The sequence below is a fragment of the Medicago sativa genome, chromosome 2 (assembly GCF_051527215.1).
Source record: "Medicago sativa cultivar Bolivia chromosome 2, Bolivia_mono, whole genome shotgun sequence".
NCBI lineage: Eukaryota > Viridiplantae > Streptophyta > Magnoliopsida > Fabales > Fabaceae > Medicago > Medicago sativa.
The window spans coordinates 49,076,325-49,102,759 of NC_140750.1; the positions used below are offsets into that span (position 1 = coordinate 49,076,325).

A 26,435-nucleotide genomic window follows, 5' to 3' on the forward strand; every position below is an offset into this window, starting at 1 on the left:
ATTGGTTTAACATCACTGTTTTACATTCCAAACCCAATCGTTCATTATTTCTATTTTATTACATATATCCAGCCATGGAGGTTAAACTCTCCTTTAACGAGAACACTTGAGGTTTGAGTTTGCTGTGGTGGTGGACAAGAAGGGTGGCGAGTTGTATAGGGTGGCTGGTGGGGAGATAAGTTGTAGAAAGTGAGTGGTTAAATCTAGTGTAAGAGACACATGATAAGATGTAGGTGGCATTTAGTATGCAAGTCTTAAATTTGTGCACAACTTTAGATTTTGCGTTCATGTGCCTCTTGTTCTTTTTGAAATTTGTGCATTGGGTGCGTGCTTGTCTTGGAGTCTAAATCATGACTAAATTATCATTGGGTGCATGCCTGTCTTGTCCATTGGTTTAACATCACTGTTTTACATTCCAAACCCAATCATTCATTATTTCTATTTTATTACATATATCCAGCCATGGAGGTTAAACTCTCCTTTAACGAGAACACTTGAGGTTTGAGTTTGCTGTGGTGGTGGACAAGAAGGGAGGCGAGTTGCATAGGGTGGGTGGTGGGGAGATAAATTGTAGAAAGTGAGTGGTTAAATCTAGTGTAAGAGACACATGATAAGATGTAGGTGGCATTTGGTATGCAAGTTTTAAATTTGTGCACAACTTTTGATTTTGCGTTCATGTGCCTCTTGTTCTTTTTGAAATTGTGCATTGGGTGCGTGTTTGTCTTGGAGTCCCTAAATCATGACTAAATTATCATTGGGTGCGTGTCTGTCTTGTCCATTGGTTTAACATCACTGTTTTACAGTCCAAACTCAATCATTCATTATTTCAATTTTATCACATATATCCAGCCATGGAGGTTAAACTCTCCTTTAACGAGAACACTTGAGGTTTGAGTTTGCTGTGGTGGTGGTGGTGGACAAGAAGGGAGGCGAGTTGCATTGGGTGGGTGGTGGGCAGATAAGTTGTAGAAAGTGAGTGGTTAAATCTAGTGTAAGAGACACATGATAAGATGTAGGTGGCATTTAGTATGCAAGTCTTAAATTTGTGCACAACTTTAGATTTTGCGTTCATGTGCCTCTTGTTCTTTTTGAAATTTGTGCATTGGGTGCGTGTTTGTCTTGGAGTCTAAATCGTGACTAAATTATCATTGGGTGCATGTCTGTCTTGTCCATTGGTTTAACATCACTGTTTTACATTCCAAACCCAATCGTTCATTATTTCTATTTTATTACATATATCCAGCCATGGAGGTTAAACTCTCCTTTAACGAGAACACTTGAGGTTTGAGTTTGCTGTGGTGGTGGACAAGAAGGGTGGCGAGTTGCATAGGGTGGGTGGTGGGGAGATAAATTGTAGAAAGTGAGTGGTTAAATCTAGTGTAAGAGACACATGATGGTGGCATTTGGTATGCAAGTTTTAAATTTGTGCACAACTTTTGATTTTGCGTTCATGTGCCTCTTGTTCTTTTTGAAATTGTGCATTGGGTGCGTGTTTGTCTTGGAGTCCCTAAATCATGACTAAATTATCATTGGGTGCGTGTCTGTCTTGTCCATTGGTTTAACATCACTGTTTTACAGTCCAAACACAATCATTCATTATTTCTATTTTATCACATATATCCAGCCATGGAGGTTAAACTCTCCTTTAACGAGAACACTTGAGGTTTGAGTTTGCTGTGGTGGTGGTGGTGGACAAGAAGGGAGGCGAGTTGCATTGGGTGGGTGGTGGGCAGATAAGTTGTAGAAAGTGAGTGGTTAAATCTAGTGTAAGAGACACATGATAAGATGTAGGTGGCATTTAGTATGCAAGTCTTAAATTTGTGCACAACTTTAGATTTTGCGTTCATGTGCCTCTTGTTCTTTTTGAAATTTGTGCATTGGGTGCGTGTTTGTCTTGGAGTCTAAATCGTGACTAAATTATCATTGGGTGCATGTCTGTCTTGTCCATTGGTTTAACATCACTGTTTTACATTCCAAACCCAATCGTTCATTATTTCTATTTTATTACATATATCCAGCCATGGAGGTTAAACTCTCCTTTAACGAGAACACTTGAGGTTTGAGTTTGCTGTGGTGGTGGACAAGAAGGGTGGCGAGTTGTATAGGGTGGCTGGTGGGGAGATAAGTTGTAGAAAGTGAGTGGTTAAATCTAGTGTAAGAGACACATGATAAGATGTAGGTGGCATTTAGTATGCAAGTCTTAAATTTGTGCACAACTTTAGATTTTGCGTTCATGTGCCTCTTGTTCTTTTTGAAATTTGTGCATTGGGTGCGTGCTTGTCTTGGAGTCTAAATCATGACTAAATTATCATTGGGTGCATGCCTGTCTTGTCCATTGGTTTAACATCACTGTTTTACATTCCAAACCCAATCATTCATTATTTCTATTTTATTACATATATCCAGCCATGGAGGTTAAACTCTCCTTTAACGAGAACACTTGAGGTTTGAGTTTGCTGTGGTGGTGGACAAGAAGGGAGGCGAGTTGCATAGGGTGGGTGGTGGGGAGATAAATTGTAGAAAGTGAGTGGTTAAATCTAGTGTAAGAGACACATGATAAGATGTAGGTGGCATTTGGTATGCAAGTTTTAAATTTGTGCACAACTTTTGATTTTGCGTTCATGTGCCTCTTGTTCTTTTTGAAATTGTGCATTGGGTGCGTGTTTGTCTTGGAGTCCCTAAATCATGACTAAATTATCATTGGGTGCGTGTCTGTCTTGTCCATTGGTTTAACATCACTGTTTTACAGTCCAAACTCAATCATTCATTATTTCAATTTTATCACATATATCCAGCCATGGAGGTTAAACTCTCCTTTAACGAGAACACTTGAGGTTTGAGTTTGCTGTGGTGGTGGTGGTGGACAAGAAGGGAGGCGAGTTGCATTGGGTGGGTGGTGGGCAGATAAGTTGTAGAAAGTGAGTGGTTAAATCTAGTGTAAGAGACACATGATAAGATGTAGGTGGCATTTAGTATGCAAGTCTTAAATTTGTGCACAACTTTAGATTTTGCGTTCATGTGCCTCTTGTTCTTTTTGAAATTTGTGCATTGGGTGCGTGTTTGTCTTGGAGTCTAAATCGTGACTAAATTATCATTGGGTGCATGTCTGTCTTGTCCATTGGTTTAACATCACTGTTTTACATTCCAAACCCAATCGTTCATTATTTCTATTTTATTACATATATCCAGCCATGGAGGTTAAACTCTCCTTTAACGAGAACACTTGAGGTTTGAGTTTGCTGTGGTGGTGGACAAGAAGGGTGGCGAGTTGTATAGGGTGGCTGGTGGGGAGATAAGTTGTAGAAAGTGAGTGGTTAAATCTAGTGTAAGAGACACATGATAAGATGTGGGTGGCATTTAGTATGCAAGTCTTAAATTTGTGCACAACTTTAGATTTTGCGTTCATGTGCCTCTTGTTCTTTTTGAAATTTGTGCATTGGGTGCGTGCTTGTCTTGGAGTCTAAATCATGACTAAATTATCATTGGGTGCATGCCTGTCTTGTCCATTGGTTTAACATCACTGTTTTACATTCCAAACCCAATCATTCATTATTTCTATTTTATTACATATATCCAGCCATGGAGGTTAAACTCTCCTTTAACGAGAACACTTGAGGTTTGAGTTTGCTGTGGTGGTGGACAAGAAGGGAGGCGAGTTGCATAGGGTGGGTGGTGGGGAGATAAGTTGTGGAAAGTGAGTGGTTAAATCTAGTGTAAGAGACACATGGTAAGATGTAGGTGGCATTTAGTATGCAAGTCTTAAATTTGTGCACAGCTTTAGATTTTGCATTCATGTGCCTCTTGTTTGTTTTGAAATTTGTGCATTGGGTGCGTGTTTGTCTTGGAGTCCCTAAATCATGACTAAATTATCATTGGGTGCGTGTCTGTCTTGTCCATTGGTTTAACATCACTGTTTTACAGTCCAAACTCAATCATTCATTATTTCTATTTTATTACATATATCCAGCCATGGAGGTTAAACTCTCCTTTAACGAGAACACTTGAGGTTTGAGTTTGCTGTGGTGATGGTGGTGGACAAGAAGGGAGGCGAGTTGCATAGGGTGGGTGGTGGGGAGATAAGTTGTAGAAAGTGAGTGGTTAAATCTAGTGTAAGAGACACATGATAAGATGTAGGTGGCATTTAGTATGCACAAGTCTTAAACTTGTGCACCATATGAACATCAAACCATGATTCTCTGTTTTGCCTAGTTTTGAGCGTTTTTTCCTGGTTGCTGCGGCTGCAGTTTATGTTTTGTTTTTGGTGGCTCCCTGTGGGTGTTGCCTTCTATTTTTTTTTTACCAGCTTTGCCTTTGTTTTTACCTTTTGCCTTTTGCCTTCTGTTTATTATCTCTAGGTGTTCGAAATAGAAGATCGGAAGGGTCACCCCCTGCAGGTGCTGTTGTTGTTCAAAGGGGAATGCGTGATCGCTTTATTTTGACCCGTAATAGCCCTGCTAGGGTGAATGTTGGCTCTCGCGAAATAGAGTCGCCTACTAGCTCTAACAACCCTACTTCGGTATTTAACTTTCAGAGTCAGGACAAAAATAAGGCTTTGATTTTTGGGACGTTGACAATGACCATGATCTCTCTACTTTCCACTCTTGGAGACCCTTTCTCCAACCATATGGATAGGGTTGAGGTAAAATTTGCAAAGGCTTTTCTTATTTTCCTCCCATGTGTGTTTTGGCTTGAATGCCTCATGGTTGCATTCATTATATCTCTTGGCGCTATTTGGAGCATGACTGGATACAAGAGATTTCTTTATGTATCACTATCCTTTGCTTTGTTATATGGAATTACTGCTTGGTTTGCTAAGGCATATGCCTTCAAGGTTTTGATTGGAAGTAACTACATGCTTAACGGGGCAGCTTTTTGTGGAGGATATGTGATTGCAGTGTCTATTTTTGTATGGCCAATAATTTGGTTCATTGTCCGCTATCTGATTTATTGATGGATACCGTATATACTTTGGATACCGTATATACTTTGGATTTAGTATTGGATATGGATGATATATTGGATTAATAGTTTGTATCTATTACCCAGTTGCATGAGAGATTATAAATGTATGATACATTGAATTGACCGTTTACTTTATTAGTAGTTTACTCATTTAGCTCCCTTTATTAGTAGTTTACTCATTTAGCTCCCCTACTCTCTTATTAATTGTGGTGAGCTGTGACTAGTAACTAGTAAATACAAGCCTCCGTATGAACAGTGAAGGAAAGAAGAGTTTTCGTAGGCCCCATGCCAAAAAGTGGCTCTCCAAATTGGAGAGAAAATTGCCAACAACGGTTATTTTGATCAAAAAGACATAAAAATCATCTCTTTTCATATTCTTTTGTGATCCAAACAATATATATATTTTGAAGCTCGTCAGATTTGAAGGAGCAAGACATGCATCCTAGCAGTATATAGAGAGTAGCTGCGATATTACATTAGGACTCTTGACACATGCAATATTTGTGTCGACACTTTACTTTGGTTAGATTTCAAAGAAAAAATCGTTATCCTTATCGTTTTAATCAAAACAATTTGTTTTAGACAATTTTTCGTTTTTTCAACCTACCTTGTTGAAAATCGTTATCAAGTCAAAAAATATATACGTGTGTTGGATAATTGATTTTAGCATAATTGATTTATACTTGAATAATGTTGAATTGATTAAACAAAATGAAGTTGTTTGGGTAGTTTTGATCAAAATTGTTTTGAATGTATAATTACCAAAGTGGGTAATCCAAGAGAATGGGGTTTTGAATGTATAATTACCAAAGTGGGTAATCCAAGAGAATAGGTGGAAGAAATTGATGGTCATTGAAGAGGACAATGAAGGAAATTAATGATAATTTAATGTAGAATTGTTTTTAGTTGACTCAAAAGGTAGGAATCCTATAGCTTCAAAGAGATTGCTTTTGAAGGTGAGAATCGATTTCATAAGCTGAAGCAAACATATCTTTATAATTGGGTGTTGAGGCCGGGGTATGCTTGTGGTATATGTCCCATCTGTATACGTCAGCCTCATCATCGCATGTCTTGTAATTGGGTGGTTTTTTAAGGGGTTTTTGTTCGAGCCAGGTGATTGATTGGCAACCGATTTCCCCTTGTTTGTATTTATTTTTTTTTTCCACCCGAGCTTATTAGTGCTTCTCGCACGGCCTCGTCGGTTAATAATATTTTGCCGTTCAAAAAAAAAACATATCTTTATAAGCACTTTTTAAAACAATTCCTCCTCTACATTTCGGGCTATGTTCTAAAGAGGAAAAAAAAATTGCTTATGAACAAGAAAACGATCAATATGCAAAAATAATTATAATTGTGAATATCGTACCAGTCAAACTACCATATTATAACAGCTAAGACTGTCATTCAATGTTCCATAAATCGAGTGTTAACATGTAAACTCGGACGTTTTTACGAGTTTAGACACCAAATTCGGGTTAACTCTGAGGTAAAAGCGTTTTTTTGTTGCTAAAATCGAATTTTTTCGCGAGTTTATGCGCGTTAACGTGAAAATATGGTTATAGATGAATTTGATATTTTTGTATTTAGTGGATGAATTGAATTGATTTTCTTTTATAGAACTTTTAATGGATTATGTGATTGTTTCGAGCTATCATTTGTCATCCAAATCCATCAATTTGCCATCCTAATTTAGACACACAATTCATAGATGAATATGATGTTTTTAGTTTAGTGGATGAGTTTAATTGAATTTTTTTAAAAGAACTTTTAAGGGATTGCTGATGAATTATTGAAGTTTTGATCTATCAATTGTCATCCAGATCTAAATCCATCCATTTTCCACCCCAATCTGTATTGGAACATTGTATTCGACATCATATAACATACAACTCAAATGTTATTGTTTTAGAATCGATTCTAGATCTAAATCAATCCATTTTTTCACCCTATTTTTAATTCGAACATTGTATTCGACATCGAATAACATACAACTCAAATGTTATTGTTTCAAAACCAATGAGTGAGAAACAACAACAACAATATATATAGGGGATATATCGAGTGAAAATGGACATATGTGAGAATGATAGGAATCTAAAAAATGTATGGCTTATATAAGAACCCCAGTTAAAAAGGTCACATGTCCTTTTATATCTTCTCCTAGGTCACATGTCCTTTTATAGCTTCTCCTTTCTCCTCAAGTCCAAATCCCCATGCGCTCTCTGTTGTTTCTTCCTTTCAGATTCCAGCTCCGTCCTTCTATACCCCTTCTCTCTCTATGTCGGATTGAATTTATTCTGTCCCTTTCTTTCACTGTAGCTTTTGACAAAAGCTACGCTTTGTAGCTTCAATAGAATCACGGTGTCACCGTGATTTTGCCAATAATGTCTACATTTTTGGATTATAGTAATCTTCTGCAGTGCTCGTTAATTAAATTTATCTTGCAATTCTAGCAATCTTTTTTTCCTTTTGATTTTCTTCCCTCGTTATTTTTCATTGTATTGATATTATACCTTTCTTTTCATTTTGGGACTACACTTTAGCTGGAAAGAATAGTTGGAACTACTCCGGCGAAAACGATGGTGGCATAGAAACCAATTTTTGTTTTTTGCGATTAGCATTATGCTGTACTCCATAGTTGCACCAATGCAAGGCAACTCGAGTCTCGAGTATGTTGTGTCATATTTATATGCTTTTGAAAACCAAGAGGCTTTTGACAAAGATATCGACGAGACGATGAAGACTTATATTTTGTTTTTCTGAGGAGGCTTGAACTTGAATGAAATGATAGTAGCTCTTACTGAACAAAAATCATGGAGGATAACTTACCCTTGGGAGTGTTTTTTGTTATCCAAACCTTACATATTTAATGCATTGTCCATAGATAAGCTCATGAGGACATACATTGGGAGTTTAATGCACACAAGCTTGGTATAAAATATTTATTTCTAGGAATTTATTATTGTAATGAATGAAATCAGTTGATTGGTCTTTACTTTTTTTTTTTTGAGGGAAGCGTGCTTATAGCATTTCATTAATAATAATAGTCTCAATACAATTGGGTATTTCATAATAAACGGGACTAGCTGAACGCGTGGCCTCTCGTGCAAGAGTATGAGCCACCGCATTGGCTTGTCGCCTAACAAACTCCACCCTAGAGTTAGAAAATAAATTGCGAAACAACGAACGAACGAAGAAATAATACACCCAAATTCAGACAAGTCGTTTCTAGTGGAAAGGAAGGCGTCAACTGTTAATTTATAGTCTGTTGCAAAGTCCACATTATCAAACTGCATATCACTCAACCATTGCAACGCAGCGTGCATCCCTAAAGCTTCACCCACATCCACCGAAACAGTACAAGGATATGTAAAAGTTTTAGCCAGAACAAAAGTACCTTCCGAGTCACGAACACAGACACCAATACCTGTGCGGTTATGATGAGAAGAAAAAGCCGCGTCGATATTGATGTAAGATTTTTCCTACATGTCATATAACTATGTACACGTGAGTATATATAGGATCGTTTCCACAGGGAGTTACGTTAATCATAAGCATTTTCACAGTCGTTCACGTTAAGGGTTTGGATATAATTTGTTTGTTTGTAACACTATATCCATAGATGACACTAAAGTAAAAACGAGAGGGGATCGAACTATTTCGCTTGCGGTATAAGATAACGAGCAAGCATAACAGCAGCAATCTCTCGATCGATTAACAGACTCTAGCTTTACAACCAATATTATTACAATCATTTCTACAATATCCTTCGTGTCCAAAGCGACATCGTTATTTCCAAGTTAGCGTTTAAACATTCGTGTCCAAATTCCTTAAACGATAACAAAGTCGATCGGATAACTTAATCGACCGTGTCCATCCTGATTAAGTATCCGAAAGCATTAAAATCTTGATTAAAAGTAATTATCAAAGGTTTACAAACTTGTCAAGAGTGATATAACATAAGATAGATTGTTATTCTAGTTCTAGATTCAAGAGTTTTGTCCAAATCATCTTGAATCTCTTTGAAAGCATTAAAAGCAAGAATAACAACAATATTGAATCATTAAGCTAGAACCTTATATATTAAAAGATCAAAAGATTACATAATAGCTTGGTTGTTACCTCAATACTACATAGAAGGTGATAGTTACATATAGACATGTAAACTAATGCAAGGAATGAAGGAAAGATGAAGATTCCATGCCAAGATCCTTGATGTCTCAATGAATCTAGGGTTGAATCTACTCCTTAATCACTTGCTTTGTGTTTCTCTCTTTGAAATAGCTCTAACCTCTCTCTAGAAATGTATAAAATGTTTTCAATGGAATAGTGAATAGTGCTAGAGAGAGGGAAAACTTGTATTTAAATGGGCTGAAAACGTGTAATCTCGCTTAAGCGAGATACATCTCGCTCAAGCGAGAATCCTAAATATCCAACCATGGCCAATGAGATCTTGCCACATAGCCCTGCTCCTTGATGAAGTTGCATCTCGCGTAAGCGAGTTAGACCTCGCGTAAGCGAGGTTGCTTGAAACTTAAACCGCCTTGGAATCCTGCTTGAGCGACTTGGAAGCGAGATGGGAGCGAGATTTACAATTGTTCCCTGGAGAAATCTCGCGTAAGCGAGACGACCTCGCGTAAGCGAGATTCTAAAATTCACAAGCGACCCTGGAAGCGAGATGCAAGCGAAGGTTGAGCTTCTCCCTGGAGGAATCTCGCTTAAGTGAGATGACCTCGCGTAAGCGAGATTTGCTTGGTTCACACAACTTGAGTTTTGGTCCTTGCTTGTCATTTCCTGCATAAATTGGGTTGAATTAGGCATATAAAGCATAAATGGTATAATTACAACAATTAATTGCTTTTCCGTAGATAACTTGCATAACAAGTCACTAAAAATGCCTCTTTTAACACATGAAATATATTACTTTTGAGCACTTATCAAACTCTCCCCAACTTAGCTTTTTGTTTGTCCTCAAACAAAAGAATCAAAAAGGAAACTCACAAGGCTTTGGACAAGCTTTCTAGCACAATACCAAACAATTCAAATCAAATAAAAAATTTTCAAGTGGTGATTCAGATGTGAAAGCACCGGCAAGCATGAAGTTCTCCATTATTCCTAGCACAACTATAAAATGTGAAACAAGTCTTAAGCACAAAATACACATCATAAACTTCAAAACATAAACATAACTATCTATGAACCACACCTAACACACTTCTTTAAAAGTAAATGGAATACCAAGATAACAATGAGTAAGGTAATGAACACACATCCAACAATCATGCTAACATCCTATTTAAGTTAGGTGTTCATCCAAATATCGTCTCAAAAAGCATAAAAGCATGGATCAAAAGGTCTTGCAAGGGTTATAACTTGGCCGGGCTACAAAAGAAATGTCATATGTGGGGCAATTGATCAGAAAGCCTATCAAAGAGGAACATTCTTTGTAATACAACTTGAAATTCAAAATCTTCCCTACCAAGAATTACAACCTTTGATGATTAACAATCAAACCAATAACCTTGACAACTTATTCTATTTTTGATTTTTCTTTCTTTTTCTTCTTTTTCTTTTCTTTTCTTTTCTTTTTCAAATGTACAACTTTTTCTTTGATTCAATGTTGTCAGGTTATTTTACAACTTCACCAGAACTTAACATATAATGCCTCCTTTTTCTCCCCAACTTGAATACAACAAAACTCTAATTGAATGTTCCCCTATCCTAAGGCAAGGGACAAAGTACAAAAAGGTTAAGGGTTCAACAAAGTAAATTTATCAAAGTCCTATAAGATTCAACCATGAACTGGATTTTTGAAAAATTTCAGGCAAATTCAACAAGCATTGTGCTTATGAATATTGACAGTTCATGTTTGATGACTTGATTCATTTGGCTCAGATTGGGGTATCAGATACTCACTCTTCTCACAGGTAGGCTTTATGTGGTCAAGTAGGTTACTCTCGATTCAAAAAGTGCCTTGATCCTTTCCATGCTTTCAAACAGTTCAAAATAATTATCAGATTTAACATAACTAAAACAAGTTAGACGGTGATTATCGGTCTCCAGCATATATACAACAGATTGAAGCTACCTCACATTTAGGTTAAGTACTAAGTGGTTCATAAATATTTATGTTTATGACAAGAATTAAATGAGATACATTTTGTGCAAAGTACAAATTTCACATTCATAGTAAGACCTAGAACAACAAGAAACCAATACCTTGGCATTGCACTTTCTCACAATTCATATCATTATCACTCACCTGCTTTTGCTCAATAATTGGCTCCATGGAGCACTTTAAACTTTGATGTTCATGAGCAATTTTTCTTTTGACTAAACACAAGCAAGATTAATCAAAAATTTCATCCAAAGCAATAAGTTAAAAAAAACAAACAACAAGCTAAGCTATTTAACCCAAAACGAAATTAAAATTAAACCAAAGTATTGAACACCCAAAACCGTGCTCAAAAAGTATAAGTTCAAAAGCGATAAATTGTTCCAACATAAAAATAAAAACATAATCTAAAGAGTCAAAACAAAAGTCAAAGCAAACTAAACATCTGTAAAAATCCAAAAGATGCGGTCAGTGTGCCGCATCATCATCAACCATGTCATCAGATGGATGAAAAGTGGCTGTCCTCTCTGTATCATCATCAACACCATGATCAGCACCTGCTCCACTGCCCCCTCCTGGGTAAATTGGCCTGTCCCCAGGCCACATGCAAGAGTCAGTGAACTGTGTAGGTGTGAATGCAAAACATCTCGGGTCCATATGAGCATCGTAGAGATGCGAGTAGATCCCCTGGTTGCTGCGAAAAACAGCTGCCATCTGGCTCATCATGTGCATATCTCTCTGCTCCTGTGCTTGAGCTAACTGAAAGGCTTGCTGCTGCTGTGCCTGAGCTCTCTCAACTGCTCGCTGCTCATACTGAGCCATATATGCCTGAAAAGATGAAAAATCAAAAGTACCAAACTGCTGAGGTGCATCCTGCTGTGGCATGCTCTGATAAGGATCATCCTGCTCTGGATCGTCCTGGTGAGGATCATCCTCAGGTGGAGGTATAGGTGGAGGAACAGTAGAGGAGGAGGGTAATGGCTTAATGGCAGCTTTCTTGATGTAGCCCCTAATGTATCGATCATCAATAGGAGAAACCAGCTCTTCTAAAAAAGGTTCGGTGACTGGCACCTCATGATGCTTCAGCAATCCCATAATAAAACCGAGGAAAGCAAGTCTGGTCTCTGGTCCCGCTACACCACCGAGAGCTACATGCTTCAGCTCTCTTGAAATAATCGAAGCCAGATCCACCGGCCTTCCTTTGCAAATATGCCAAATCAGAGGAGGCATCACTTTCTTTGGAGCTGTGGTGACATGGCTTTTTGGCCAGACATTATGAACTAAAAACTTAAACAGAATCCCAGCTTTTGGCCTCATATCAGTGAAGGCCGCCAAATTGCGGTTACCCGCTTTGGACTCAATATATGTCCTACCCGGTAGCAAAATCTCCCTCTCAATCTTACCAAGATTCCAATCAGCAGCTCTCTCTCTCTCCCCATAAGGACACAAGGCAGGTGTGTCAGGGTCATCAGACTCAGGTAAGGTGTAAGGGTTGCCTAAGTATTCATTAATGGCATCCCTATCGAAGCGGATGGTCTTTCCTCTAACCATGGTAGTGTAAGAAAACGCAGCATGCATTTCCTTAGCATCACAATCTGGTAAAGAATTGGCATAGAACTCTCTTAAAAGGTCCAGGTTGATTTTTGGGTAGGGGTTAATGAGTTTCTCCCACTTTCTCTCAGTGAACACAGCTGCAATGTCCGCATACTCACCCTCAGGGTTAATCCGGAAAATTTTGTCATGCCAAGTTTTCTCTTTTTTCAGCTCGAGAAACCTGGCATAGGTTTTGTTTGAAGTGTAAATGGTACGGTCCGGGTTTCCGGGTAAGGGTGCAGGACGGTCTACAACACCGGATGAGGAAGCAGTGGTTTTGCGTTTCTTGGTTGGTTGATTTTTGGGTGCCATCTGCAAAACAACCAGGAAAAACCATATACAGTATAGAAAAATGATTAGCACATGTATGGAATCAAAATGGGTTAAAGCAAATAGACTTTAAAGGCCTAGGTACAAACAATCTCGCTTGTGCCTCGCTTGAGCGAGTGGCAAGCGAGAATTTTCCAGATTTCACATGAATACTCGCTTACGCGAGATTTTTGGTAAAGGATCTCGCTTGAGCGAGATTGTTCTGCACCTGCGAAAAATGACCCATTTCCAGCATAACACAACCAAAAACACAAAATTTTCAACAGAATTCAACCTCAATCCTCTACTAACCAAACCAATTCATGAAAAGGAACCAAAATCAAGACTTGTGTTCAACATTCAATCAAAACCCTTATTTTTCAAAGATTTCAAAATGGGTTAAAATATACAAAATTGAATGTTGAAATAAATCAATGATGATTTTGATTCATTTGCATTGTTATGAACCTAAGGGAACAGTCTCTAAACACACCAAAGTCACTAACCCTAACCCTAGCCAATTCTACACATGTTCTAGAACATGAAATTTTTAAAATAAAAACAGAGTAAAGACATGGGTTCAAACCTGTTAGTGATGATGAATGATGTAAGATGGATGGAATGGATGCAATGGAATGCTTGAATTGAAGTTTGTGTTTATGTGTGTGAGAGAAGAGAGAAAAAGAAATTTTGATGGGAAGAAAGAAAGAAACCGTAACAAAAGAAAAATGAGTGGGTGTGTGGTTAAGGGGAGTTATGGCATATGTTGGGAACCGTTTTAAACCATCTCGCTTGCGCGAGATTAACTCGCTTGCGCGAGATTAACTCGCTTACGCGAGATTTCTCCAGAACCAACAATTCAAAAATGTAACGATCTCGCTTAAGCGAGATTAACTTCGCTTGAGCGAGATTTCTCCAGATATGCTTCTATTTTGCTTTGCTCATGAAATTATTCCTAAATGCATTAAAACATGAAAATACTTACAAAACTGGGTGTGACTCCCAGCAAGAGCTTGTTTTACGTCCTTAGCTTGACGCATTTTGAAGAAATCATGGCTCGATTAGTGAAATCGTCGTCAAACACCGATCAATTTCACCACCGAAGTAGGGCTTAAGCCTTTGCCCATTAACAGTCCAGTTGGCTTTGGTGACTGGATCCTCAAGTTCAACAGCTCCGTACGGTTTGACCTCTTTAACCATGAAAGGTCCGGACCACTTAGACTTCAATTTGCCCGGAAACAACCTCAGTCTTGAATTGAAAAGTAATACCATTTGTCCTGGCATGAATTGTCTCAGAATGATCTTCTTGTCATGATACTTCTTGGTCCTTTCTTTGTAGAGCTTTGAAGATTCATAAGCTTGATTTCGCAATTCTTCAAGCTCATGCATTTGAACTTTTCTTCTTTCACCGGCCTTCTCTTGATCAAAGTTTAGGAACTTCAATGCCCAAAAGGCTTTATGTTCGAGCTCGACCGGTAAATGACAAGATTTGCCATAGACCATTTGGAAAGGAGTGAGGCCTATAGGAGACTTGTATGCAGTCCTATATGCCCACAAAGCTTCATCAAGTTTAGCCGACCAATCCTTCCGAGATGTAGAGACCGTCTTCTCAAGTATGCGTTTGACCTCCCGGTTAGAAACTTCGGCTTGTCCATTCGTTTGTGGATGATACGGTGATGCTACTTTGTGCTTGACTCCATAATGATCTAGGGCCTTGGCAAGTTGTGCGTTGCAAAAGTGTGATCCTCCATCACTAATAAGAACTCTTGGTGTACCAAACCGGGTGAAAATATTCTTCTTTAGGAACTTCACTACCGTCTTGCTATCGGCTTTAGGTGATGCTACGGCTTCCACCCACTTTGACACATAATCAACAGCGACCAAGATGTACTCATTTGAATATGATGAAGGAAAAGGGCCAACAAAATCTATACCCCAACAATCAAACACTTCCACTTCAAGGATGAGTTGTAAAGGCATCTCATTTCTTTTTGACATTGATCCGGTTCTTTGGCATTCATCGCAATGCTTGCAATGTGTATTGGCATCTTTGAAAAGAGTTGGCCAATAGAACCCGGATTGAAGTACCTTTGTGGCGGTTCTCTCCCCGTTGAAGTGACCTCCATAGGAGGAATTGTGACATTGCCATAGGATCTTCTTTGCCTCTTCATCATCCACACACCTACGCAAGAGATTGTCCGCTCCAATTTTGAACAAGTAAGGCTCATCCCACACATAGTGGTTAGCATCATGGAGGAACTTCTTGCGTTGTTGCCATTCAAAATCTTCCGGAATGAACCCGGTTGCTTTGTAGTTTACCAAGTCGGCAAACCACGGTCTCACATTGATAGCTAGCAACCGTTCATCTGGAAATTCTTCACGAACCTCCGGTTCATTCTTGGTTACCTCATTGTTTGTCAACCTTGAAAGGTGATCAGCTACAAGATTCTCCGTGCCTTTCTTATCCTTGATCTCTAAGTCAAACTCTTGAAGCAACAACATCCACCGGATGAGTCTAGGCTTTGAGTCGGACTTAGTGAGGAGATACTTGATAGCTGCATGGTCAGTAAAGACAACAATTTTGGAACCAACAAGGTAAGAATGAAATTTCTCCATTGCATAAACTATTGCAAGTAACTCTTTTTCAGTTGTGGCATAATTGATTTGTGCCTCATTTAAAACCTTACTTGCATAGTGAATATCATGAAAAAATTTGTCCTTACGTTGACCCAAGACCGCACCAACAGCATAATCACTTGCATCACACATTAATTCAAAATTTAAATCCCAATTAGGAGCAATGCTTATTGGTGCGGTGGTCAACTTTTCTTTTAAAGATTCAAATGCATCGAGACATTCATTATCAAAAACAAAAGACTTATCTTTGTTGAGCAAGTTGCTCATAGGCTTTGCAATCTTTGAGAAGTCTTTGATGAACCTCCGGTAGAACCCGGCATGACCAAGAAAACTCCGCACACCTTTGACATTTACCGGTGGAGGAAGCTTTCCTATGACATCGACCTTTGCTTGGTCTACCTCGATACCCTTTGAAGAAATCTTATGACCAAGGACAATACCCTCGGTAACCATGAAGTGACATTTCTCCCAATTGAGCACCAAACTAGTTTTAATACACCGCTTCAGCACGGTATCCAAGCTCTTCAAACACGTATCAAATGATGAACCAAAAACTGAGAAATCATCCATGAACACCTCCATACATTTACCAATTAAGTTGGAGAAGATTGCTTGCACACACCGTTGGAAAGTTGCGGGTGCATTACACAAGCCGAATGGCATTCTTCGATAAGCAAAAATTCCAAAGGGACAAGTGAAGGCCGTCTTCTCATGATCATCTGGGTTCATGGCGATTTGATTGTAACCGGAGTAACCATCTAGGAAGCAATAAAAGGATTGACCAGAGAGTCTTTCAAGCATTTGATCCATGAAGGGCAAGGGGAAGTGATCCTTCCTTGTTGCTTGATTGAGTCTTCTATAATCTAAACACATCCTCCATCCGGTGACGGTTCTAGTTGGGATCAACTCATCTTTATCATTAGTGATCACCGTCATTCCTCCTTTCTTGGGAACTACTTGAACCGGGCTTACCCAAGCACTATCCGAGATAGGATAGATCATGCCGGCTTCAAGCAACTTCACTACTTCCTTTCGCACCACCTCTTTCATGTTTGGATTCAAGCGGCGTTGCGGTTGTGCTACCGGTTTGAAGTTTTCTTCCATCATAATCTTGTGCATACAATAAGATGGACTTATCCCTTTCAAGTCGGATAACTTCCACCCTATTGCTTCCTTGTTGGCCTTGAGAACCTCTACCAACTTGGTTTCATCATTGATGGACAAGGAGCTACTAATGATCACCGGTTTTGTACCATCTTTCTCAAGAAAAACATACTTCAAATTAGATGGTAAAACATTTAATTCTACCTTGGTGTCATCAACTTTGGCTTCTTCCTTGGATTCTTCTTTCAAATCTTCAAGTATGGCTTGATTAGGAAGAACCTCCTTCAAGGAATCTAGCTCCTTCAAACACTCTTCAATGGCACTTGCTTCGTCTTCATCAATAGCATTGAGTGCGTCCACCAAAGCACTCTCAAGGGGTGTTCTATTGTGCACTTGCTTCCGAGTAGTCAAGATGACTTCTTCGGTTGCATCCATTTTGAAACATGCACCCTTGTCTTTCGAGTACTTCAAAGCTTCTCGGATGTTGAAGGTAACCTCTTCATCATTTACCTTGACCTTCATGATATTATCATCAAGATCAATCATCATCCGAGCCGTTTGCATGAAATTCCTTCCCATTAAGATAGGCACATCCTCATCTTCTTCGACATCCATAACCACAAAATCAGCCGGAAAAATAAATTTGTCCACTTTTACAAGAACATCTTCGGCCATACCTAGTGGTTTTGCAAAGGATTTGTCGGCCAATTGCAACATCATCCTAGTCCGCTTTATACAAAGGTCGCCAACTCTTTTGGCAACGGACAAAGGCATGAGATTGATGCTTGATCCAAGATCAAGTAGTGCTTTACCTACATGTGTTGTGCCAATAGCTACCGGTAGAGTGACTCTTCCCGGATCTTGCTCTTTCTTAGGCATCGTTCTTTGAATAATAGCACTACAATTGGCATCGATTTGGATCGTCTCTTCATCGTTGATTCTTCTTTTCTTGGAAAGGATATCTTTCATGAACTTCGCATAGACCGGCATTTGCTCCAAGGCTTCTGAGAATGGTATATCAATTTTCAACTTCTTGAAGAGTTCAAGAAACCTTGCGTATTGTCGCTCTTTGTCTTTCTTCGATGGAGCATGTGGGTATGGTAAGCGTTGAGCCACCACTTGCTTCTCAACTTCTTGTTTCTTCCCTTTATCTTTCCCCACATCTTTCATCTTCCTCTCCATCTCCTCTTGTTCTACTAGATCTCTTTTTTGATTTTTTTCTTTTTCAACTAATTCTTCTTTATTCTTTATATACACTTCCTCCTCTATCTCTACACTATCCTCCTCGAACTTCTCTTTGTCCTCCTCATTGACAACTTCATCATCCTTCTCTTCAACAACAATATCATCACCTACCCCTTTACCTACTACTCTCCCACTCCTTGTAGCTATAGCTTTTGACTGCTATGCCTTGTGGTGCTCCTTAGGATTTGGTTGAGTGTTAGCGGTGAAAGCTCCCAATTGCGGAGGACCTTGAGCCATTTGTTGTGCTAACTGACCAACTTGCGTTTCAAGGCCTTTGATGGACGCGTCGGTGTTTTTCTGGTTAGCCATGGACACTTGCATGAATTGTTTCAAGACCTCCTCCGTGCTTTGGGAATTATTCGGTTGTTGGGGGTTATTTGGTGGTGGATTTTGGTATTGATTATTGAATGGTTGTTGGAATTGAGGGTAAGGTTGTTGGTAGAAGTTTGATGGTGGATATTGATAGTTATTGTTGTACGGTGTTCTCCAAGGTCTTTGTTGGTTTTGGTTGGCCGGATACCTTCCTTGGAAGTTGGAAGTACCCGGAGTTTGTTGTGAGGTTCCGGCTTGTTGTGGTTGGTTAGGCCTTTGTTGGTTTCCCACATAGTTGACCTCTTCCCCTTCAAAAGAACCGGGTTCGGGACAATAGCCGGTGGGATGATCCCCCGTACAAAGTCCACAAGTATTGACTTGAGCGGTTCCTCCTTCTTGCTTGAGAGATTCAAGAATTTGTTTTGGCATAGCTCTCATCTCCTTTTGCATAGCTTCTACTTGTTGAGTGAGAAGCTTATTTTGAGCCAAAACTGCATCGTTTGCTTCTAGCTCAAGGATACCGGCTTTCCTTTGATTAGGATTCCGATTGTGAGAAGATTTTCTTGTGTTAAGAGCCATTTGGTTAATGATTTTGACAGCATCAGCTGGATTTTTCATAGCAATAGAACCTCTAGCACTTGCATCTAGCATCGTCTTGGACATGTCTTGAAGCCCTTGACGAAAAAGATATAGTTGCATTTGGCTATCAAAACCATGCTTTGGACAATTCCTTAGCAATGATTTATAACGCTCCCAAGCTTCACAAAGAGTCTCACTTTGGCCTTGAGCAAAAGTTGTAATTGAAGTTTTAGCCTCAAGATGCCTATCCTCCGGAAAGAACCTTTCTTGAAATGCTTTCTCTAGCTCACCCCAATTTTCCATCAAAGAAGTTGGTTGATCAAGATACCACTCCTTAGCCTTCCCGATCAAAGAATGAGGAAACAATTGCACAAACACACCCTCTTCCTCATCTTCCATCATACCAAGTGTACCGGCGGTAACATAGAAGTTGGTAAGATGTCTATATGGATCCTCATGATCCATACCGGTAAACTGGTTATGAGTTATCAAGTTTATCAACCCCGACTTCAGCTCAATTGATTTGGCATTACGATTGCCAAGATTAGCTAGCCTCCTCGGACTAACCCACATAGGTAGAGCATTCTCATCTTCATTAGCCATGTCTACTTCTGGTTCACTCCTCGGAGATGAATGTGCAGAAGAATGTGAAGAATCACCTAGTGATATAGTATGCACTGAACCTGACGGAGAAGGAATAAAAAGTAAAGATTCCGGCTGAGCCAGCCTGGCTAATCTCCTAGCTTCCTTTGCTTGCTTTCTAAGTAACCTAGCAGTTTTCTCAATCTCAGGATCAAATTGTAGGTCTTCGTTAGCAACGGTACCTCGCATAAACAAAGTTCACCAAGACTATACCAAGTGGTTAGCATAAAAAAAATAATGAATGATATATGTGTATATGTATATGCATGAAAGAATTTTGTGCAAAATTGACTTAACATGACAAAATTGTTTCAATACTTATGACAAAAATTTCCGTTACTCCCCGGCAGCGGCGCCATTTTGATGTAAGATTTTTCCTACATGTCATATAACTATGTACACGTGAGTATATATAGGATCGTTTCCACAGGGAGTTACGTTAATCATAAGCATTTTCACAATCGTTCACGTTAAGGGTTTGGATATAATTTGTTTGTTTGTAACACTATATCCATAGATGACACTAAAGTAAAAACGAGAGGGGATCGAACTATTTCGCTTGCGGTATAAGATAACGAGCAAGCATAACAGCAGCAATCTCTCGATCGATTAACAGACTCTAGCTTTACAACCAATATTATTACAATCATTTCTACAATATCCTTCGTGTCCAAAGCGACATCGTTATTTCCAAGTTAGCGTTTAAACATTCGTGTCCAAATTCCTTAAACGATAACAAAGTCGATCGGATAACTTAATCGACCGTGTCCAGCCTGATTAAGTATCCGAAAGCATTAAAATCTTGATTAAAAGGAATTATCAAAGGTTTACAAACTTGTCAAGAGTGATATAACATAAGATAGATTGTTATTCTAGTTCTAGATTCAAGAGTTTGTGTCCAAATCATCTTGAATCTCTTTGAAAGCATTAAAAGCAAGAATAACAACAATATTGAATCATTAAGCTAGAACCTTATATATTAAAAGATCAAAAGATTACATAATAGCTTGGTTGTTACCTCAATACTACATAGAAGGTGATAGTTACATATAGACATGTAAACTAATGCAAGGAATGAAGGAAAGATGAAGATTCCATGCCAAGATCCTTGATGTCTCAATGAATCTAGGGTTGAATCTACTCCTTAATCACTTGCTTTGTGTTTCTCTCTTTGAAATAGCTCTAACCTCTCTCTAGAAATGTATAAAATGTTTTCAATGGAATAGTGAATAGTGCTAGAGAGAGGGAAAACTTGTATTTAAATGGGCTGAAAACGTGTAATCTCGCTCAAGCGAGAATCCTAAATATCCAACCATGGCCAATGAGATCTTGCCACGTAACCCTGCTCCTTGATGAAGTTGCATCTCGCGTAAGCGAGGTTGCTTGAAACTTAAACCGCCTTGGAATCCTGCTTGAGCGACTTGGAAGCGAGATGGGAGCGAGATTTACAATTGTTCCCTGGAGAAATCTCGCGTAAGCGAGACGACCTCGCGTAAGCGAGATTCTAAAATTCACAAGCGACCCTGGAAGCGAGATGCAAGCGAAGGTTGAGCTTCTCCCTGGAGGAATCTCGCTTAAGCGAGATGACCTCGCGTAAGCGAGATTTGCTTGGTTCACACAACTTGAGTTTTGGTCCTTGCTTGTCATTTCCTGCATAAATTGGGTAGAATTAGGCATATAAAGCATAAATGGTATAATTACAACAATTAATTGCTTTTCCGTAGATAACTTGCATAACAAGTCACTAAAAATGCCTCTTTTATATCTACCTAACAGCGGGGGCTGCCACAAGATCTTGTCACGTTGAAATGAGGTGGAGGTCCCCGTATTCGCGGCCATTGCATGTTGAGAAGGCGAAGGAGCTGCAAGGATATCCGGAGCATTTGCTAGTTGCCAATTTGTAACCATGTTCCTAGCACGCTCTACAACCATAGCACTCGTCACCGTAACATTGTCCCAAACTCTATGATTACGATGTTTCCACAGACTCCAAATGACTGTAGACAAACGTGGAGATAACTCAGCGGACAAGTTCTCTAACAGAGAGAAAGTAACATCCTTAACTGAAGCAGTGTGAGAGAGGGCGTGTTGTATTGAACCCCAAAGGCCGGTCCTGTTCCACACCTGAATAGCAAAAGAACAATCGAAAAAAACATGCAAAAGATCCTCATGAGTAGAATCACAACTAGCACAGTTAGTAGGACACACAACACCTTTATCTAATAGACGGACACGGGTCGGTAAGCAACCACGACACATGCGCTAAAGTAAATTCTTAACCTTTGGTGGAACCTTAAGGTTCCAAATACCAGATCAGTGTCTGGGGCGCCGTAAATAAGAGGAGTCAATTAATTCCGTAACACACAACCTGTAAGCACTGCGAACAGAATACCAACCATGCCTTTCCGCTTTCCAAATAATTCTATCATCCTCAACCTGAGAAATGAGTGGCGTGTGAAGTATTTTATGTGCAATGTCCGCGCTAAATACCTGCCTAACCACGTGTTCATTCCAGCTTTTATCATATAAATTCATCAGGCTATTAATGGTAAAATTATGAACAAAGTGAGCACTTGAAATATCACTACTAATAAACTCCCCATTTGACAACCAAGGTTCGTTGAGAATGGAGATAGTCGCACCCGAGCCTGTGCTCCACCGCACTCCCCCACGTACTATGAATCTAGCACGCATGATACTGCGCCAAACATAGCTCGGGTTATGTCCAACAATAGCCGTGAGATAGGAACCAGACAGGAAATACCGGGCTTTAAAAATTCGAGACACTAGAGAATGCGGTTCTGTGATGAATTTCCAACCCTGTTTCCCCAACATAGCCAAATTAAAAGCAGAGAGGTCTTTGAATCCCATACCTCCGTGAATTTTTGGTGCCGACAACTTCTCCCAATTCATCCAATGGATCCCTCGTTGCGTCGTTTTACCATGTCCCCACCAAAAAGAGTTTATCATCTTTTCTATGGAATCAATCAAAGTATTGGGCAGTTGAAAAATACTCATCACATAAGTGGGAATAGCCTGCAAAACAGATTTTATCATTACTTCACGACCCGCTTTTGAGAGACACTTACCACTCCAGGAGTTAATTTTTTGCCAAACACGATCCTTGATGTACGCAAAGGTAGCCTTGCGGTCTCGACCTATCATAGAAGGTAGACCCAGATATTTACCTGTGCCCAAAACAACTTGAACACCAAGAATATTAGTAATAGCGATTTTAAGATCATCAGGCACATTTCGGCTACAATAGATCTCCGATTTCGGCAAACTGATCGCTTGACCCGAGGCTAGCTCATAAGTGGATTAAATATTTCTCATAACATGTGCTTGCTCCTCATTAGCTTTGAAAAAAAGAAAACAATCGTCAGCGAACAAAAGATGAGAAACAAAAGGTGCGTGGCGGCAAACCTTTGTTCCCGTGAGAACACCTCTTGTCTCTGCGTCTCTGATAAGCAAAGATAAACCCTCTGCACAAATAATAAACAGATAGGGAGAAAGAGGGTCCCCTTGACGGAGACCCCGCCCTGGAATAATAGGACCAACCTGCTCACCATTAACAAGCATAGAATAATCTATGAACTCAACACACATACACATCCAGTGAATCCAACGATGATGAAAACCCATTTTATGTAAAACAACCATTAAATAATTCAAATCCATACGGTCATAGGATTTACTAATATCGAGTTTTAAGACAACATACCTATCCTCCCCGCGAGTTTTAGCTTTCATGAAATGAAGTACCTCGATAGCTACCATAGCATTGTCGAGAATGGAGCGACCGGGAACAAAAGTGGACTGATTGTCAGAGATGCACTGAGACAAAACATGCTTCAACCTGTTCGCTAAAACTTTAGAAATAATTTTATAAAGCACATTACACAGTGCTATTGGCCGCCAATCTTTCATGCTAACCTGCGAAGAACCTTTTGGAATAAGGGCAATATTAGTGATATTTAAATCAGGAGGAAATTGTCTCGTATCTTACCAACCACAACATTCCTTAAAAATGTCATCACTACATAAATTCCAAAAGTGTTGGTAAAAACCCGGACTATATCCGTCAGGACCTGAACATTTGTCCGGATGCATGGAGAAAATAGCATCGTGAAACTCTGCCTCAGTGAAAGGTGCTGTGAGCATATCATTGTCATTAAAAGAGATAGTCGAATTAATAACATCAATGACAGAAGAGAAATCACTATCTTGTTGCTGAAATATATTCACAAAATATTGTCTTGCTACATCTTGAAAACCTTGTTCACTAGTAATTTTATTGCCTACACCATCATCAAGAGAGATTATACAGTTTACCTTTTTCCGTGTCGTTGCCGATGCATAAAAAAACTTCGTATTTCTATCACCATCCTTATACCAATGAGTTTTTGCACGTTGCCGCCAATAGGCATCATCTTGGGACAGAAGCCGTTGCATACGTTTCTGAAGTTCAAACATGCGAACTTGGTTTTCACCAGAAACATGCAGCCGTGTTTCTTGCATTTGTCGACGACAATCCTCAATGTCTTTCTTTAATTGATGACAATGAGTTTTTTTCCAGATAGACATGTCCTCCACACAAGCTGACAACTTTGGAATAAGAGTATTGTTAGAGTGTACCTGCCAAGAATCAATCACTATATCTTTAAAGCCTGGTTCCAAGTGCCAAGCATTTTCATAACGAAAATATCTTTTATAGTGAGTAGGCCGAGACTTAGGAGAGCATTGTAATAGTATAGGATAATGATCAGACGCGGGTGCAACAAGATTTTCCACAGAAGCATTTGGAAACATAGTAAACCATAGATTGTTTGCAAGAGCGCGATCTAACCTTTCTTCCACCACACGTGGTGTGCCAAGACTCTTGAACCATGTGAACGGATACCCATCAAAAGGTACATCTGACAAACCGGAATCAAGTACTGCATGACGAAAGCCGTTGATAAGCCATTGAGGCCTGGTGGTGCACCCCCGCTTCTCACTTGCATCTAAAATGTCGTTAAAATCCCCAAAAATGCACCAAGGACCTGCAAAATGATTAGAGAGTTGACGTAGAAAATTCCAAGCAGCAGTTCTACGACCACCATTCGGGTAACCGTAATAACCAGTAATTCTCCAAGGACTAAGAACAGTGTCAATAATTTCAACAGTTATATGATTATTGGAAAAATCAATAAGTTGACAATTAATAGAATTGCGCCAAAATAAAGCAAGACCCCCGCCTCTACCGGTGCGGTCTACATGAACACAAGAATCGTAACCAAGCAAATAACGTAGTTCTTCAATTTTATTTCGGTGAGCTAGAGTCCCACTTAAGAAGAGGATGTCCGGATTGAAGTGCCGAACTAGGTACTTAAGATCGGGAATTACACTCGGGCTACCTACACCCCGGCAATTCCACGCTACTAAACTCATTTACCTAGGCAGGCCTCATCAGCATGGCCTGCCGTTACATTATCATTTTCAGCAAAAAGCGGGTTAGGAATTACATTCATTTCAACATCCCCCCCACGACTAACATTTGATCCTATTACAAAAGTTCCCATATCACCATCAGCAGTAAAAGATTCTCCATTCTAAAGAGCCAGCATACACTTTCATTTCTTTAGCTCCGAGCCATTTTCCTCATTCACATCATCAGCGGATTCACTTGGAAAAGGGGCAGAAGATAAACCAAGAACCAACGGATCTGGGCAGCAAGGACATCATGTCGCATAGCAGTGAGTTGTGTCTGGAAGGCAGCCCATACGGTCATTGAAGCTTGTAACTGTGCATGTACCTTCAGCAGGTGTGTCTCGACCAGCAGGGACAACAGTAGCACCGTGAGTATTGGTTGGCACGGCAGCAGGGATGGGATCTTGTAACCAACGATTGGTGGCAGCAGTACCAATCCTTTGAGACATTGGTTTGAGATACAGTCCCCAGTTGCGAACTTCATCATCTGATTCCAGCTCGAACAATTCAGGGCATACCTTGTCTGTATGTCCAATAACTCCACACCTGTGATAAAACACACCAAGTTTTCCATATTTAAAATCAACAATAACAAAAGCACCATTGCTAGCACGGACACACCACTCTTTTTTCAAGGGAACATTGACATCTATAGCCACCTTGATACGCATATAGGAGCTATGAATGGTATTTCGGGCATCATAAGCCTTAAGAGTACCTAAGAAACTCCCTATACCTTGACCTACTTTTGGTTAGATAAAGCCAAATGGTAAACCATGAACCTAAACCCAAAATTCAATGGGACAAAGTTGGGGACAGCACCGGGAGAAATACGATCCATGACGATATGAAAGTTATCATAAAGCCATGGACCTTCATCAAGGACGCGGGCAGCATCCACCTTGTGGTGGAATTGAAAGAGATAGCAATCAACCACAGATTTGGTGATGGTGACTCTCTTGCCTGGCTTCCAAGCGCGAGACATACGCTCGCTGAAATAGGCGAATTGGATTTCACGATCAGCCAAGACACGACCTATCAAACAGTGTTCTAAGACAGCCGCAGTTTCAGTTTCGGTTTCTAGGTTTAGAGTGAGAACTTCATCGGACAGAATAAGACCATCGAGGTTGAGGTTTGTGGGATCCATGAGGTCGGTTGACAGACAAGGAAACAGGTTGGAAACAAAAGGTGAAAACAAGAACATGCAGGAAGACAAGGTTTGACGCATAAACAGGTTTGCAAAAGCTAGGGTTTGATGAATCAGAAGTCTGTGTTAGAGGAGCAATATATAGATAGGAATAGAAACATCTAGATCATGGATCAGATGAGGAAAAACTTCTCACAAGGATGATCCAGCCCAAGGTGCGGCAACAGCCCAAAGGAGGGTGGCGCTAGAAACCCTAAGCCATGGAAACCCTAGGAGATCGGAAAAAAAAAATATATATATAAGTTGATTGGTCTTTAT

The 26,435-nt window shown here is 39.6% G+C and overlaps 1 protein-coding gene and 2 long non-coding RNA genes across 3 annotated transcripts; all 3 read right to left on the minus strand.

The window, feature by feature from the left end:
- Positions 1-9,017: 9,017 nt before the first annotated feature.
- Positions 9,018-9,769, minus strand: LOC146947129 (uncharacterized). Its single transcript, XR_015028309.1, has 2 exons — positions 9,695-9,769; positions 9,018-9,348 (listed from the first exon to the last, which is right to left on the minus strand). It is a non-coding gene; the product is annotated as an uncharacterized LOC146947129 (long non-coding RNA).
- Positions 9,770-20,449: 10,680 nt separating this feature from the next.
- Positions 20,450-21,206, minus strand: LOC146947130 (uncharacterized). The gene is made up of 2 exons (XR_015028310.1): positions 21,087-21,206; positions 20,450-20,780 (listed from the first exon to the last, which is right to left on the minus strand). It is a non-coding gene; the product is annotated as an uncharacterized LOC146947130 (long non-coding RNA).
- A 61-nt stretch (positions 21,207-21,267) lies between these two features.
- LOC146947131 (uncharacterized) lies at positions 21,268-25,641 on the minus strand. Its single transcript, XM_085748392.1, has 9 exons — positions 25,296-25,641; positions 24,936-25,043; positions 23,590-24,753; positions 23,435-23,502; positions 23,264-23,335; positions 22,925-23,059; positions 21,989-22,807; positions 21,404-21,622; positions 21,268-21,360 (listed from the first exon to the last, which is right to left on the minus strand). Exons 1-9 carry the CDS (start codon positions 25,639-25,641, stop codon positions 21,268-21,270), a joined length of 3,024 nt encoding a protein of 1,007 aa, XP_085604518.1.
- Between the last annotated feature and the right edge of the window lie 794 nt (positions 25,642-26,435).

Excerpts from the sequence above, each read along its gene's own strand:
- LOC146947131 (XM_085748392.1), bottom strand. The coding sequence starts at position 25,641 with ATGCGTATCAAGGTGGCTATAGATGTCAATGTTCCCTTGAAAAAAGAG. Across the intron at positions 23,060-23,263 it reads ATGCTATGGTAGCTATCGAG|GTTGGTCCTATTATTCCAGG; the intron begins GTACTTCATTTC and ends AATGGTGAGCAG. Across the intron at positions 21,623-21,988 it reads ATGAACACGTGGTTAGGCAG|GTGTGGAACAGGACCGGCCT; the intron begins GTATTTAGCGCG and ends TTTGCTATTCAG.